The sequence below is a fragment of the Macaca thibetana genome, chromosome 17 (assembly GCF_024542745.1).
Source record: "Macaca thibetana thibetana isolate TM-01 chromosome 17, ASM2454274v1, whole genome shotgun sequence".
NCBI classification, from domain to species: Eukaryota; Metazoa; Chordata; class Mammalia; order Primates; family Cercopithecidae; genus Macaca; species Macaca thibetana.
Window position 1 is genome coordinate 1307704 of NC_065594.1, and position 17965 is coordinate 1325668.

Sequence of the window (17965 nt, forward strand, 5' to 3'; positions counted from 1 at the left end):
GTTTCACCATGTTAGCCAGGATGGGCTCAATCTCCTGACCTTGTGATCCGCCTTCCTTGGCCTCCCAGAGTGCTGGGATTACAGGCGTGAGCCACCATGCCCGGTGACTGTCTTTCTTTGATGTTTCCAGAAGATTCAAACCATAAAACACTTTCTTAGGGCTGGGCGTGGTGGCTCATATGTGTAATCCTAGCACTTTGGGAGGCCAAGGCGGGTGGATCACAAGGTCAGGAGTTTGAGACCAGCCTGACCAACGTGGTGAAACACTGTCTCTACTAAAATTACAAAAATTAGTCGGGCATGGTGACATGCACCTGTAATCCCAGCTACTCAGGAGGCTGAGGCAGGAGAATTGCTTGAACCAGGAGGCAGAGGTTGTGGTGAGCCGAGATCGCGCCACCACACTCCAGCCTGGATGACAGCAAGACTCCGTCTCAAAAAAATAAAAGCTTTCTTTACCCTTTTGCCAACATGCCAGGCTTCTGGGTTCTGTCTCCCTGAGCGGTCGTAGTGAACCTGCTTGACTTCCTTCTGGCTGGCTCACCAAAATATGGTACCAGTGGAGAGTGTCCAAGTTCTTGGCGTCTTGAACAAAGAATTGGACAAAATGCCCAAACAAAGCAAGGAAGGAATGAAGAGTTTTATTGAAAATGAAAGTAGCACTCCACAGTCTGGGAACGGGCCTAAGCATAGGGACTCAAAGGCCTGCTTATTTAGTTTTTGAGAGTGTCACTTTGTTACCCAGGCTGGAGTGCAGTGGTGCAGTCTCAGCTCACTTCAACCTCCACCTCCCAAGTTCAAGTGATTCTTGTCCCTCACCCTCCTGAGTAGCTGGGATTACAGGCCTGCGCCACCACACCCAGCTAATTTTTGTATTTTTAGTAGAGATGTGGTTTCACTATGTTGGCCAGGCTGGAGTCAGAACTGCTGACCTCAGGTGATCACCTGTCTTGGCCTCCCAAGGTGCTGGGATTACAGGTGTAAGCCACTGCGCCCGGCCCACTTATTTATTCCATAAATAAAACTTGGAGTGCCTTTGTGTTAGCCACTGTTCTAGGTGTTGGCAGTGTAAGTCAAGCAGGTAGTTGGATTTATACCTAGGATTTAGAGCAACCGTCCTGCCTGGATTTATGAACATGATATTTTTAAAGTCAAAACACCAAACCTTGAACCTTGGAGTTCTCTAGTGTGTAGAGATTTGGAAGATCAGAACAAATCAATAACGACTGAGAAGGGAGCATTCATTCATTGGAATGGCGGGAAGAGCCATCAGACTCTGTCCTGGAAGCAAGGGAGGAGAGTATTTCAGGGAGGAAGCATTAGCATTAGCATTGATTATAATTCATATCTATTCTTTTTTTTCTGGAGACGGAGTTTCACTCTTGTTGCCCAGGCTGGAGTGCAATGGCACGATCTCGGCTCACCGCAACCTCCGCCTCCCAGGTTCAAGCAATTCTCCTGCCTCAGCCTCCCTAGTAGCTGGGATTATAGGCATGTGCCACCACGCCTGGCTAATTTTGTATTTTTAGTAGAGACGAGGTTTCTCCACGTTGGTCAGGCTGGTCTCGAACTACCGACCTCAGGTGATCCACCCGCCTCGGCCTCCCAAAGTGCTGGGATTACAGGCATGAGCCACCGCGCCCAGCTTTTTTTTTTTTTTGAGATGGAGTTTTGCTCTTGTTGCCCAGGCTGGAGTGCAGTGGCGCGATCTAGGCTCACTGCAACCTCCGCCTCCCAGGTTCAAGTGATTCTCCTGCTTCAGCCTCTCAAGTAGCTGAGACTACAGGCACACTCCACCATGCTCAACTAATTTTTGTGTTTTTAGTAGAGACAGAGTTTCACTGTGTTGGCCAGGTTGGTCTTGAACTCCTGACCTTGTGATCCGCCCGCGTCGGCCTCCCAAAGTGCTGGGATTACAGGTGAGAGCCACCACACCCAGCCTAATTAATATCTATTCTTACATCCTTTACAATGCGATTTCTCTCTTTTTTTTTTTTTTTTTTTTTGAGACAGGGTCTGGCCCTGTTGCCCAGACTGCAGTGTAGTGGTGTGATCATGGCTCAGTGCAGCCTCTACCTCCTGGTCTCAAGTGATCCTTCCACCTCAGTATCCCCTAAGTAGCTGGGACTACAGATGTGGCCCACCATGCCCATCTAATTTTTAAATTTTTTTTGTAAAGACAGAGTTTCGTCATATTGCTCAGGGTGGTCTAGAACTCCCGGGCTCAAGTGATCTGCCCGCATTGGCCTCTCAAACTGTTGGATTTACAGGTGTGAGGCACTGCAGCTGGCCACAATGCCATTTTTTAAAGGGTTCCTGTGATTTCCTCTTCACTTAACTTTTTCCTTGTCATAGGTCACCATTGCAAATTTGAAATAAAGCATACGTTTCGATTTGGGAGTTGGAGAACTAGAAGTACAAGGTTGTTACAAGAATAGACTTTATAGACAATATTTGTTTATATAGTTAATGATCTCAGCAAACCTTAATAAGAGCTAGTTATGGCTGGGCATAGTGGCTCACGCCTGTAATCCCAGCACTTTGGGAGGCCGAGGTGGGTGGATCACCTGAGGTCAGGAGTTCGAGACTAACCTGGCCAACATGGTAAAACCCTGTCTCTACTGAAAATACAAAAATTAGTCCGACGCGGTGGCACGCATCTGTAATCCCAGCTATTTGGGAGGCTGAGGCAGGAGAATCGCTTGAATCCGGGAGGTGGAGCCGAGATTGCGCCACTGCACTCCAGCCTGGGCGACTGGAGTGAGACTTTCTCAAAAAAAAAAAAAAAAAAAGGAGCTAGTTCTGTTCCCACTTTTTTTACTAAAGATTTATTCACAGAAGAAAATGCTCACAGGGTCTGGCGCAGTGCCACATGCCTGTAATCCCTGCACTTTGGGAGGCCAAAGCGGGTGGATCACCTGAGATCAGGAGTTGGAGTCCAGCCTGGCCAACATGGTGAAACCCCGTCTCTACTAAAAATACAAAAAATTAGCTGGGTATGGTGTCAGGAGCCTGTAATCCCAGCTATTTGGGAGGCTGAGGCAGGAGAATCGCTTGAACCCGGGAGGTGCAGGTTGCAGTGAGCTGAGATCGTGCCATTGCATTCCAGCCTGGGCAACATGTTTCAAAAAAAAAAAAAAAAGAGAGAAAAAGAAAATGCTCACAAAGCATAAGAGCCAAGATTCAAATTCACTTGTAACTTCAAAAAAGCATGTTATTTCAGTGTTTTTTTCCTGTGGGAGAAAATAATTTAAAAATATAGTCAATCTTTGACTTAGGAACTGCTGACCAATAAACAATTCTTTTAGAAAAATTTGTGGTTGGTAGATCCTCCCACTCTTTCGCACTTTCTAGTCGGTGCTTTAAAAAGAAAAAAATCCAAGTAGGTTTTTCAGATACGGAGTCCCTAGGATCATGGTTGTCTTTGATTTTTCTTCATATGCTTCTGAATATCTTTCTCTTGTTATTACATCTTTCCCTCTGTGACAGCTTTCTCCTTTCTGTCTCCCAGATTTGTCATACCCACCCCTCCTCACCTCCCTACCCCAAAATAAAAGTTAAAATTTACGCCGGGTGCGGTGGCTCAAGCCTGTAATCCCAGCACTTTGGGAGGCCGAGACGGGCGGATCACGAGGTCAGGAGATCAAGACCATCCTGGCTAACACAGTGAAACCCCGTCTCTACTGAAAAATACAAAAAACTAGCCGGGCTAAGTGGTGGGTGCCTGTAGTCCCACCTACTCGGTAGGCTGAGGCAGGAGAATGGCGTGAACCCGAGAGGAGGAGCTTGCAGTGAGCTGAGATCTGGCCACTGCACTCCAGCCTGGGCGACAGAGCAAGACTCCGTCTCAAAATAAAATAAAATAAAATAAAATAAAATAAAATAGACATTTGTAGCAAGGTATCTATGCTTTTATTCATGGAGTGGGAATTGTTTTCCCATCAGTACTTTTTAATAGAGGCTGTTATAGGCGAGACTAGTTGAAGACTTTTCTGCAAAAATTTCTTGAAAGTTGACTGGGTGTGGTGGCTCCCACCTGTAGTCCTAGCACTTTGGGAGGCAGAAGCATTGCTTCCAGGAGTTTGAGACCAGCCTGGGCAACATAGTGGTACCTCATCTCTACAAAAAATGAAAAAATTAGCTGGTCATGTTGGCACTCCCCTGTAGTCCTAGGTACTCTGCAGCCTCAGGTGGGAGGATTGGTTGAGCCTGGGAGGTTGATTCGGCAGTGAGCCTTTTTTTTTTTAAAGATGGAGTCTTGCTCTTGTTGCCCAGGCTGGAGTGCAGTGGCACAATTTCGGCTTACTGCAACCTCTGCCTCCTGGGTTTCAAGCGATTCTCCTGCCTTAGCCTTGCCAGTAGCTGGGATTTACAGGTGCCCGCCACCATGCCCAGCTAATTTTTGTAATTTTAGTAGAGATGGGATTTCGCCATGTTGGCCAGGCTGGTCTTGAACTCCTGGCGTTGTGATCCGCCTACCTCAGCCTCCGAAAGTGCTGGGATTACAAGCGTGAGCTACCGTTCCCGGTCTCGGCAGTGAGTCTTAATTGTGCCACTACACTCCAGCCTGTGAAGCTGAGCAAGACCCTGTCTCACAAAAACCCAAAGCAACACCATCAACAACAACAATTCTTAAAAGTGAAAAGAAAGTCTGGGCACGGTGGCTCACACCTATAATCCCAGCACTTTGGGAGGCCGATATGGGTAGATCACAGGGTCAGGAGTTCAAGACCAGCCTGGCCAACATAACGTGAAACCCTGTCTCACTAAAAAAATTCAAAAACTAAGCCAAGCATGGTGGCAGGTGCCTGTAATCCCTGCTACTTGGGAGACTGAAGCAGGAGAATCACCTGAACCTGGGAGGCGGAGTTTCAGTGAGCCGAGATTATACCATTGCACTCCAGCCCAGGCAATACTATGAGACTCTGTCTCAAAAAAAAAAAAAAAAAAAAAAAAAAAAAAAAATTGGGGACCAGGTGTGGTGTCTTGCACCTGTAATTTTGGCACTTTTGGAGGCTGAGGAATGAGGATTACTTGAGGTCAGAAGTTTGAGATCAGTCATATTTTTTATATGTCTCTAAAATAAATATTTACATATACATGTATGTATATATGAAAAAAATAAAGACTTTCAAATACATTCATAGCCCTTTATTTGGTAATTTGTTAATTTAGTCAAGAAATGTATATTAAATGTATGTACTGTACTCTAGGTACTTGAGGCACAACATTTATTTATTTATTTATTTATTTTGAAACGGAGTCTTGCTCAGTCACCCAGGCTGGAGTGCAGTGGTACGATCTAGGCTCACTGCAAGCTCCGCCTCCCGGGTTCACGCCATTCTCCTGCCTCAGCCTCCTGAGTAGCTGGGACTACAGGCACCCGCCCACCATGCCCGGCTAATTTTTTTTGTATGTTTAGTAGAGACGGGGTTTTACTATGTTAGCCAGGATGGTCTCAATCTCCTGACCTCGTGGTCTATCTGCCTCGGCCTCCCAAAGTGCTGGGATTACAGGCGTGAGCCACCGCGCCCGGCCGAAGTGGCATTTAACAGCCACATTTGGTGTCATCAGTTGAGTTTATAGTCTATAAAGGGAAAGAAGTATTAAATAATTAACTACAATTGTAGTAAGTTAGGCCTTAATTTTTGGGGCCTACCCAATTAATTGGCACGTGACACTCAATAAAATCTAGCTGGTTTTACTAGTAAAAACATCTGATCCAGATAGTTAATTCATATGTTCCAGACTTTCCTTTGTAAAGTATTTCTTTTTTTTTTTTTTTTTTTTTTGAGATGGAGTCTCACTGTCTCCCAGGCTGGAGCGCAATGGCGCGATCTCTGCTCACTGCAAACTCCGCCTCCCGGGTTCACACCATTCTCCTGCCTCAGCCTTCCAAGTAGCTGGGACTACAGGCGCCCGCCACCGCGCCTGGCTAATTTTTTTGTATTTTTAGTAGAGAGAGGGTTTCACCGTGTTAGCCAGGATGGTCTCGATCACGTAACTTCGTGATCTGCCAGCCTTGGCCTCCCAAAGTGCTGGGATTACAGGCGTGAGCCACTGCGCCCGGCCTGTAAAATATTTCATTGACTGAAGACCAGAAAATGAAACCTCCAAAAGCAGAAATTTTGCAGGTAATAGTTAGGATAATGCAGGTTGTAGCATCAGATTATGCAGGTTTGAATCATTGTTCCATTATTAGTTGAACATTCTTGGGCAGTTTCTTAAACTCAGGCCTGTAATCACAATATCGTCACGAGGTAATTCTTGTAGACACGGTGTCTCACATGGTGTCTTGGACATTGTAAGTGCTTGTTGTTCTCGTTTGTTGTTGTTTTACCTTTTAAGCGTACATTTCTGTATGTTTTAATGTTAATTTAGGGAAAGAGAACAACCGCCACGTTTTGCTCAGCCTGGGACATTTGAATTTGAGTATGCATCTCGATGGAAGGCTCTTGATGAAATGGAAAAGCAGCAGCGTGAGCAGGTTGATAGAAACATCAGAGAAGCCAAAGAGAAACTGGAGGCAGAAATGGAAGCAGCTAGGCATGAACACCAATTAATGCTAATGAGGCAAGGTAAACATGGATTTTCATGTAGATGTGGTATGATTTTTTTTTTCCCCTTAAGTGTGTGTACCGTTCATGTACTACTGTGTAAAGTGCCATTTAGGAGTTTAGAGATAAAGTTGGAACTTAACATATTAGGTGTGAAAGTCTCCCTTTTCCCAGATAACTTCCCTTAAAAATAAACACAACTTATTAAAAGTTAGTTTTACTTGCTGGGCGCGGTGGCTCACGCCTGTAATCCCAGCACTTTGGAGGCTGAGGCGGGCGGATCACCTGAGGTCGGGAGTTTGAGGCCAGCCTGACCAACATAGAGAAACCCTGTCTCTACTCAAAATACAAAATTAGCCAGTTGTCGTTGTGCGCACCTGTAATCCCAGCTAGTTGGGAGGCTGAGGCAGGAGAATCGCTTGAACCCAGGAGGCGGAGGTTTCAGTGAGCTGAGATCACATCATTGTACTCCAGCCTGGGCCACAAGAGCGAAACTCTGTCTCAAAAAGAAAAAAAATTAAAAAGTTAGTTTTACTTATGCAAGTAGTATTGTTGGAGGTAATTTGAGGATATTAAATTGTGCCAGTACCAAATACATGATTCTCTTGGCAAACAGAAACATAGCAGGCAAATTTTGGTAGGTAGACATGGCACATACAGGATTTTTTGTTTGGTAAGAAGAAGAATTTGGACAAATGCTGGCTATTTAAGATTATTATTACATGTTTGAAAGAGTACATATGGATAATCTGGTAGAGATGAAAAGGATTTGTGTGTACAGATGGATATGGGGATTTAGGAAAAGTTAGTAGTTGGCAAGAATATATGTATGTATATTTGAGATGGAGTCTTGCTCTGTTGCCCAGACTGGAGTGCAATGGTACGATAACGTCTCACGGCAACCTCCGCCTCCTGGGTTCAAGCAATTCTCCTGCCTCAGTCTTCTGAGTAGCTGGGATTACAGGCACACACCACAATGCCCATCTAATTTTTTTGTATTTACCTTCTCTTGACTGTCCCCAGAGATCAAGGTACCACAGCTGCCTGCCTGAATTTCTGCAGCTGCATTCCTGCTGAACGTTTCTGCCATTTAATCTTGGCTTTCTTTAAACCATTCTGTATACTAGATTCATTGTTTTTTTTAGCAGGTGAAAATTTGATGATTTTTCTCTAAATCCTTTTGGGTAAATTCTCATTTACTTTAGAATGAAGTGTAGTTTTTTTTTTTTTTTCCTGGCACGTGTGTTCTAGTATTTCATACATCACAATTCAGTAAGTGTTTATTGAGCAGTTATGATCAAGTCATTGAGTAACTGTGCTGATGCCACATATGTTAAAACAGAATCGAGCCCAGCAAACAATAGAAACTAGTCAGGTGGTTTGATTTAATTTGGACCCTAAGCTTGGTAGTTCTGTATGTTCACTCTTCTAACAAAATTGAGTTCATTTATATCTTATAGTAGATTTAAAGGTAAACTGTCATTAGCCGGATGTGGTGATGGGTGCCTGTGATATAAGCTACATGGGAGGCAGAGAATTACTTGAACCCAGGAGGTGGAGGTTGCAGTGAGCCGAGATCACGCCACTACTCCGGCCTGGGCGACAGAGTGAGACTCCAGGATAACTGACTCCAAGATAAACTGTCTTTTATTTTGTGGAAAATTTGCAAGTTGTTATTTGCGATAAAGGTACTGAATCATTCATTAGCTGTTAGAGCTGGTAGAGAGATTTTTTTTTTTTTTTGGATACAGAATCTCACTCTGTTGCCCATCCTGGAGTGCAGTGGCATGATCTTGGCACACTGCAACCTCCGCCTCCCGTGTTGAAGCAATTCTTGTGCCTCACCCTCCCTAGTATCTGGGACTACAGGCACGTGCCACCAAGCCACCAAGCCCGGCTAATTTTTTTTGCTTTTTTTGAATTTGAGATGGAGTCTCACTTTTGTCGCCCAGGCTGGAATGCATTGGTGTGATCTTAGCTCACTGCAACCTCCACTTCCTGGGTTCAAGCAATCCTCCTGCCTCAGCCTCCTAAGTGGCTGGGATTACAAGTGTGTGCTTCCACACTCAGCTAATTTTTTGTATTTTTAGTAGAGATGGGGTTTTACCATGTTGTCCACGAGTTCAAGGCTGCTCTTGAACTCGTGACCTCAGGTGATCTGCCCGCCTCAGCCTCCCAAAGTGCTGAGATTGCAGGCATGAGCCACCGTGCCTGGCCAGTTTTTTTTGTATTTTTGGTAGAGATGGGATTTCTCCATGTTGACCAAGCCGGTCTTGAAATCCTAGCCTCAAGTGATCTACCCACCTTGGCCTCCCATAGTGCTGGGATTACAGATATGAGCCACCATGCCTGGCCAAGAGATCTTAAAGTTTGTCCAGTCCAGTGGTTTAGAAATTTTATTACACATTAGAATCATATGGAAATTTCCTGGGCTCTGTGATTGCCCTAGCCGTTCTGTTCAATGTGAATTGTTTTCTCTTAGCCTGCTAGGCACTTCTCTCCCATTCTGTTTCCCACCTATCTGCAGTCGTGCCCTAGTTGGGAAATCATGTTGATTAGATATGGAAGCATCTATACTAAAGATTTGTGTTGATGCTACAGACAAACAGTGGTATAACATTCACTAATTTAGCACATCTTTAATGTCAGTTACGGGAGACACGTCTGAGGCACGGAGGATATATTGATGGCAGAGAACATTTCCTTAGACTTCAGTGTTTTCTTGAGCTCTTAGAAAACTTTGCCTGAAGGTATTTTGATGTTTGAAGTAGAGTAATTTTGCAGTTATTTCCCATGAGTTTAAGTTTTGTTGTTTATTGTGTGTTCATTTAAAGCCCCTGTTAACAATATCTTAGTTTATAATATTAGAAAATCACATTGCCTGTTGCATCCTACTCCCTGCGTCTGGGTTCACTTGTGCCGAAGTACTTGTACTTATTTCATCAAAAGTCTGCAGTTGGTAAATTTCAGTTTTAGTTTGTTTAAAATTTAAAAAGTTACAACTTCCTCCCATTTGTTCTACAATTTTGTATTTCTTTTTTTTTTTTTTTCCTTTTTTTGAGACAGACTCTTGCTCTGTTGCCCAAGCTGGAGTGCAGTGGTGCAACCTCAGCTCACTGTAACCTACCTCTTGCCTTCTGGGTTTAAGCGATTCTCCTTCCTCAGCCTCCCAAGTAGCTAGGATTACAGGTGCATGCCACCACGCCCGGCTAATTTTGTATTTTTAGTAGAGATGGAATTTCACCATGTTGGTCAAGCTGGTTTCGAATTCCCGACCTCAAGTGATCTACCCACCTCAGCCTCCCACAGTGCTGGGATTATAGGCGTGAGGCACAGTACCCGGCCTACAATTTTATATTTCATCCAGCATTTCTAAGGATGCATTCAGGTTGAGGAGAGACTGTAATTAATCTTAAGTTGTGTGGTTCTGCCGAAACATGTATCATGACATATCATGGAAGGAGAAATCTCACACAATACAAAAAACTGTCCCCTTGTTCACTACCTTCTGCTTTTTTGTAGGAATCACTCTTCTGTATTTAAGTCTCTTTTGTGTCCTTTAATGAAAAAATTCTGTATATGTCATTAGATGTTTCTGTGTATTTGTAAGCAAAAAACCCAAAAATCATAACAACAAAACAAACTGGCTGGGCGCAGTGTCTCATGCCTGTAATTCTAGCACTTTGGGAAGCTGAGGTGGGAGGATTGCTTGAGTCCAGCAGTTCAAGACTAACCTCAGCAACATAGTGAGACCCCATCTCTACCAAAAGTACAAAAATTAGCCGGGCCTGGTGGCATGTGTCTGTAGTTACAGCTACCTGGGAAGGCTTAGGTGGGAGAATCACTTGAGCCTGGGAGCTTGAGGCTGTAGTGAGCTATAATTATGCCACCGTACTCCAGCCTGGGTGATAGAACGAGACCTTGTCTCAAAAAAAAAAGAAAAAACTGTTTACCTTTTCTGTACCTTTTTTACTTTCTACATGAATATATATGTAAATACCTGCCTTATATTTTTAATGGCCGTATGATATTCTTTTATATGGGTATAGTTTGGTTTATCCTCTTTTGGTAACAATTTCTCTTTTCAGTTTGTTTTTAAAAGCAGTGCTGCGAAGAATATATACGCATGTATCAGAAAATTTTTGCAAATGTTGGTTTTTTTTTTTTTTTGAGATGGTGTTTCACTCTTGTTGCCCAGGCTGGAGTGCAGTGGCGTGATCTCAGCTCACTGCATCCTCCACCTCCCAAGTTCAAGTGATTCTCCTGCTTTAGCCTCCTGAGTAGCTGGGATTATAGGCATGTTGGCACATGCCTGACTAATTTTGTATTTTTAGTAGAGACAGGGTTTCTCCATGTTGATCAGGCTGGTCTCGAACTCCCGACCTCAAGTGATCCACCCTCCTCAGCCTCCCAAAGTGTTGGGATTACAGGCGTGAGCCACCACACCGAGCTATAAATGTTGATTCTTATTGAACACATCGGTACCTTATAATAATAGTTGTACCATTTATACTTTACTGATAATTATTTAGTCCTTTCTAGATTCAACTCCCATTACATTAAAACATTTTTTTCTTTGAGATGGAGTCTCACTCTGTTTCCCAGGCTGGTGTTCAGTGGCACAGTCTAAGCTCACTACAACCTCCGGCTCCCAGGTTCAAATGATTCTCCTCCCTCAGGCATGAGCCACCATACCCGGCTAATTTTTGTATTTTTAGTAGAGGCGGGGTTCACCATGTTGGCCAGGCTGGCCTCAAGTGATCCGCCTGTCTCAGCCTCCCAAAGTGTCAAGATTATAGGCATGAGCCACTGTGCCTGGCTCCATTACATTTTTTTTTAAACTTTATTTATTTGTTTGTTTGTTTATTTATTTATTTAGAGACGGAGTCTCGCTCTTTTGCCCAGGCTTAGAGACAGAGTCTCACTCTGTTGCCCAGGCTGGAGTGCAGTGGCGCAATGTCTGCTTACTGCAACCTCTGTCTCCGTGTTTCAAGTGATTCTCCTGCCTCAACCTCTTGAGTAACTGGGATTACAGCCGTGTTCCACCACACTCGGCCAATTTTTGTGTTAGTAGTATAGGCGGTGTTTCACCATGTTGGTCAGGCTGATCTTGAACTCCTGACCTCATGATCCACCCGCCTGAGCCTCCCAAAGTGCTAGGATTACAGGTGTGAGCTACTTGGGTAGCTGAGGCGGGATAATCGCTTGAACCAGGGAGTCAGAGGTTGCAGTGAGCAGAGATCGCACCACTGCATCCATCCTGGCGACAGAATGAGACTCCGTCTCAAAAAAAACCCTTAAAACAAACAAAATAAAGCAAATATGTTTATGTGAGCCCTTCTTAAAGAAATCAAGAGAGAATAAACTTTAGATAAGCGAAGAACAGAACAGTCATGCCTGAACCTACTTGAGATATTAAGATTTAAATACACATGAGGTTTATGATTAAAGAATATTAATGCAGTCAGGAGATCGAGACCATCCCGGCTAACACGGTGAAACCCCATCTGTATTAAAAATACAAAAAATTAGCTGGGCCTGGTGGCACGCGCCTGCAGTCTGAGCTACTCTGGAGGCTGAGACAGGAGACTTGCTTAAACCCAGGAGGTGGAGCTTGCAGCGAGCCAAGATCACGCCACTGCACTCCAGCCAGGGTGACAGAGAGAGACTCTGTCTCAAAAAAAACAAAAAATTAATTCAGTGTCATAAATCCAGACAGATCAGAAGTAAAATAAAAACTGAAAGAAAAAAAGAGGAGACTGGTATTTTTAGAAAATAGAATTGTTAGAGCAGAAGTTATACATTCAGTTTTCATGACTTGTGCAATTTTAAATTGAGAAAACATTCTCACAGTCTAGCAAATCAAAATTTTAGTTTGTTTATATTTCTTTGTTCTGTACCTGTATTTATGATACGTTGAAATTATAGTATATAATTTCATGTAATTTTATCATTAAATTTGTTAGGACAGCATTTTAATTAATTAATTAATTAATTTGAGACAGTTTTGCTCTGTCAACCAGGCTGGATTGCGTTGGTGCAATCTCTGCTCACTGCAACCTGTGCCTCCCAGGTTCAAGCGACTCTTCTGCCTCAGCCTCCTTGAGTAGCTGGGACTACAGGCGTGTGCCACCATGCCCGGCTTATTTTTGTAGTTTTAGTGGAGACAGTGTTTTCCATGTTGGCCAGGCTAGTCTCAAACTCCTGACCTCAAGTGATCTACCCACGTCGGCCTCCCAAAGTGCTGGCATTACTTTTAGAGGCCGAGGCAGCCTCCCACTTTGGTAAGCCACCATGCCCAGCCAGGAAAGCATTTCAAAGTGTTATTGGGTTTAGTAAGTAATAAGTAATACTGTAGATGATGCCTTCATGTCTGTGGATGGCTTTGTTTTATTTTATTAAGAAAAATTCCTGAGTGTAATTCCCTGGATCAAAAGGTAAAGACATCTCTAGTTGGGCCAGGCACTGTGACTCACGCCTGTAATCCCACTTTGGGAGGCCGAGGCGGGTGGATCACAAGGTTACGAGTTTAAGACCAGCCTGGCCAAGATGGTGAAACCCCGTCTCTACTAAAAATACAAAAATTAGCTGGGTGCCGTGGCGGACGCCTGTAGTCCCAGCTACTCGGGAGGCTGAGGCAGGAGAATTGCATGAACCCGGTAGGCAGAGGTTGCAGTGAGCCGAGACCTCGCCATTGCACTTCAGCCCGGGCAACAAAGCGAGACTCCGTCTCAGAGAAAAAAAAAAAAGATATCTCTAGTTACGTACTTTTTACAGTTTTTTCCACTAGAAAGATATGATCATGGCAATGTACAGATGTATAAGCTTTAGTGAAATTTTAGGAACTTTGGGTATTAGGAGCTTTAAAAAATATATAATTTAGTAAGCATAAAATGCTAGTTTTAAGTTTATAGTTCTTTTAAGTATTAGGTGATTGTGCTTATTTGAGAATTTGATTGTTGGAGCCTTTGAGCTAACTATACCAGTGTTAACGGTTAAGGTAATAAGGTCTGAGAGGTTAAAAGCAGCTTTGTTAAATTGCATAGCCTGTCAGTCCTGGCTATTTGGGAGACTGAGGTGGGAAGATGGCTTGAGCCCAGGAGTTTGAGGCTGTAGTGAGCTACCATCATGACACTCTACTCCAGCCTGGGTGCCAGAGTGAGACCCTGTCTCTGAGAGAGAGAAAAAAAAAGGTATTTAAGTAATTTTTTTTTTGAGATGGAGTTGTTTCGCTCTTATTGCCTAGGCTGGAGTGCAATGGCACGATCTTGGCTCACTATAACCTCCATCTTCCGGGTTCAAGCGACTCTCCCACCTAAGCCTCCTGAGTAGCTCTGATTACAGGCGTGCGCCACCACGCGCAGCTAATTTTTGTGTTTTTAGTAGAGACAGGATTTCTCCATGTTGGTCAGGCTGGCCTCGAACTCCCGACCTCAGGTGATCCGCCTGCCTCAGCCTTCCAAAGTGCTGGAATTACAGGTGTGAGCCACTGCACCCCGTCAGATATTTAAGTAATTCTAATGAGCATTTAAAGTTAAGAACTTACGTTATAAAGATTCGAAATAATTGCAGTCATGTTTAACATTTTTTAAGATAAAAATTAAGTGTTTTCTCTATGGGCCTATTATGAGAACTACCTGGGCCCTGTCTCATATACCAAAACAGACTTTTCTTAGCAACATCCCCAAATGCATGTTTTTAAGTTTTCCAATTGAGTCTGATCAACTAGGTTTGGCAGACTTGTTTGAAAGAGCTTTGGAATAAGGAGAGGTTTGGCCTGGCATCCCAGTCGAATCATGTAATAGCTGGGGCAACTTTGTAATCTATCTGAATCCTTTTTTTTTTTTTTTTCGTAATTTATAAATGTCTGTTTTTAATCTGTAAAATGGGGATAACAGTATTTACCTTGTTATGGTTATGATGCGTGTCTTGTTGTTGTTATGAAGTTTGGGTTATTGGTACCTTAGATTAACTTTAGCTGTAGTATTATGTGTCAACTCTTGAGTATAGGGATTTGTTAAGAAACATTCAATTGAGGTAATTTGTTCACTTTAGACATTTCAGATATAAAGAGAAAAGGAAAATAAAAGCAGCCAGTAATTGTGCCATCCAGAGTATTTTAACATTTTATTATTTTAAAATATATGCATGGATACATACATAATTTTGTACAAAATGACAGGCAAAGATTTTTAGATTTGGAGATTTTTAACGTGGAAAGTTTATACACTGCTTCTCAGATGTGCAATACAAATGTACTTCTCATTATCTTACTCTGGAACCCCCCTATTCTTGATAAGGCAGGGATTGGTGATGTTGGAAATGCTTTTTTGTTGTTGAAAAGTCTTGTTTATATCAGCATTTATCTTTGCTTTCTTCTTTGAAGAATTCTTTCCTCACTCCTCCTCTTCATAAGACATTGGTTTAGTGAGGGAGGAATTTCATGCTAATTGTGTTGCGAGGGAGGTTCCTTGGGTTTTATGTCATGATTCATGTTTTTCTGGTCTGGTTCTTAAGTGCTCTCTGCTGGTGTCTGTGAAGGCATGTGTTTGGGCTTTGCATTTACTGCTGAAAACAATTACAATTTGTTATTTTATTTTATTTTAGAGACAGTTCTACTATGCAACCCAGGCTGGAGTGCAGTGGCGCAATCTTGGCTCACTGCAACCTCCGCCTCCCATATTCAAGTGATTCTTGTGTCTCAACTTCCTACGTAGCTGGACTTACAGGCGTGCACCTCCATACCCAGCTAATTTTTGTATTTTTAGTAGAGATGGGGTTTTGCCATGTTGGCCAGGCTGGTCTCGAACTCCCAACCTCAGGTGATCCGCCTGCCTTGGCCTCCCAAAATGTTGAGATTACAGTCATGAGGCACCACACTTGGCCCTAATTTTTGTATTTTTTGTAGACAGAGTTTCACCGTGTTACTCAGGCTGGTCTCGAACTCCTTGGCCGAAGTGATCCGCCTGCCTCGGCCTTCCAAAGTGCTGAAATTACAGGCACAAGCCAGCCTACCTATTTTAATTTATTGACATAAAGATGATTTTTTTTTTTTTTTTTTTTTGAGACGGAGTCTGGCTCTGTTGCCCAGGCTGTAGTGTAGTGGCCGGATCTCAGCTCACTGCAAGCTCCGCCTCCCGGGTTTACGCCATTCTCCTGCCTCAGCCTCTCAAGTAGCTGGGACTACAGGCGCCCGCCACCTCGCCCGGCTAGTTTTTTCGTATTTTTTAGTAGAGACAGGGTTTCACCGTCTTAGCCAGGATGGTCTTGATCTCCTAACCTTGTGATCCGCCCTTCTCAGCCTCCCAAAGTGCTGGGATTACAGGCTTGAATCGCCGCGCCCGGCCAAAGATGAATTTTTATTTTTGTTTGTTTGTTTGTTTTTTGAGGTGGAGTCATCTTACTCTGTTGCCCACCTGGGCTTCCCAAAGTGTTGGGATTAAAAGGTGTGAGCCACTGCGCCCAGCCAAGATGAGTTTATTAAGCTTTTTTCCCCCAACAAGAATAAACTTGTTTTTGAGATGGAGTCTTCCCCTGTTATTCAGGCTGGAGTGCAGTGGCACAATCTCGACTCATTACATCCTCTACCTCCCGGGTTCAAGTGATTCTCCTGCCTCAGCCTTCTGAGTAGCTGGGACTACAGGTGCGTGCCACCATGCCCAGCTAATTTTTATAGTTTTGGTAGAGTTGGGGTTTTGCTTTGTTGGCCAGGCTGGTCTCGAACTCCTGGCCTCGAGTAACCCACCTGCCTTGGCCTCCCAAAGTACTGGGCTTATAGGCGTGGGCCACTGCACCTGGCCAAGAATGAACTTAAATACTCTTTTATATACATGAAGAAACGTGCTCAGAAAGGATATTTATTTGATTAATTACCCAGCTTATAATTTATTATAAAATGAGTAATATACCAATATATTGCCAGCGGTAGAGAACTTCTATGCTTATTTGTATAAAAATATGGAAAGGGAAACTAAAAATATTAATGTGCAGTCATTATTTTATAGATCTAATGAGGCGTCAAGAAGAACTCAGACGCTTGGAAGAACTCAGAAACCAAGAGTTGCAAAAACGGAAGCAAATACAACTAAGGTAAAAGAAGATCATTGTAAGAAACATGAATTGTATGTCTTACTAATAAAAACTCCCCACCACCTGTTACAAGTTGTATAAGTTGAGTATCATGGGAAAAATAGAAAAATTGTCCATTTTAACCACATGCAGTGAGTTACTTTGCAATGCAGCATAATTATTTGCTATTGTTTGTGTTTTTTAGCTGGCTAAGGGCACTTTGAATGCAACACTTTGAAGTTAAACAAGGGTTTTAGATATTATTATATGTAATTTCTTGTAAGAATATGCCGTGAATATCGATTTTTCCAGAGATGGATATATTTGCATTGCTCTTATTTTGTTATGTGTATAACTCTACTATGAATATCTTTATGTAACTTTGTGCTTCTGATAATGTTTAAACAAGATTTCTGAGGCTAGGGGCAGTAGCTTATGCTTGTAATTCCAGCACTTTGGGAGGCCGAGTTGGGCAGATCACATGAAGTCAGGAGTTCGAGACCAGCCTGGCCAACATGGTGAAACCCTGTCTCTACTAAAACTAAAAAATTAGCTGGCTGTGGTGGCACGCGCCTATAATCCCAGCTACTTGGGAGGTTGAGGCAGGAGAATCGCATGAACCCGGGAGGCGGAGGTTGCGGTGTTCTGAGATCTTGCCATTGCACTCCAGCCTGGGCTACAGAGCGAGACTCCATCTCAAAAAAAAAAAAAAAAAAAGATTTCCGGAAGTTGACTCTGTGTTAAAAAGGGTTATGGGAATTTAAAATCTCAGTACAAAATAGACAATCGTGATGGTTAGCTTGAAATCTTTTAGGTTTAAGTAAGGATGTTTGGGAGAGTGGTTAATTCAAGACGTATAAACCCACATTGATAGCTCACCTTGTGCCTGTGGTATTTAATTGCAAAATATAATGGTATAAACATTACTCTTCAAAGGTTCAAAAATCATACTAGTTAGGAAATACTGTGAACAAAGCTATGATAGTTAAAGCAAATGTAGAAATCTGTTTTTGAAAATAGTGTTTGTTTTAAAAATATAAACTGCTTGTGGTAAGAAAATAAGGTGTTCAGCTGGGCGCGGTGGCTCATGCCTGTAATCCCAGCACTTTGGGAGGCCAAGACGGGCGGATCACGAGGTCAGGAAGTTGAGACCATCCTGGCTAACACAGTGAAACCCCGTCTCTACTAAAAATACAAAAAATTAGCCGGACATTGTGGTGGGCGCCTGTAGTCCCAGCTACTCGGGAGGCTGAGGCAGGAGAATGGCATGAACCCGGGAGGTGGAGCTTGCAGTGAGCCGAGATCATGCCATGGCACTCCAGCCTGGGTGACAGAGCGAG

At 43.3% G+C, this 17965-nt stretch overlaps 1 protein-coding gene across 11 annotated transcripts in view; it reads left to right on the forward strand.

Moving 5' to 3' along the window:
- Positions 1-17965, forward strand: part of PSPC1 (paraspeckle component 1) — a 106047-nt gene that overhangs the window by 21800 nt on the left and 66282 nt on the right. For all 11 annotated transcript variants that reach the window (XR_007720785.1, XR_007720784.1, XR_007720787.1 and 8 more), the window contains exons 4-5: positions 6382-6578; positions 16562-16646. Coding sequence is in view for 7 of the 11 variants with exons in the window: in XM_050766485.1 (XP_050622442.1) it covers positions 6382-6578; positions 16562-16646 (282 nt within the window). In the remaining 4 variants the exon portion in view is untranslated. The remainder of the gene's footprint in view (positions 1-6381; positions 6579-16561; positions 16647-17965) is intronic.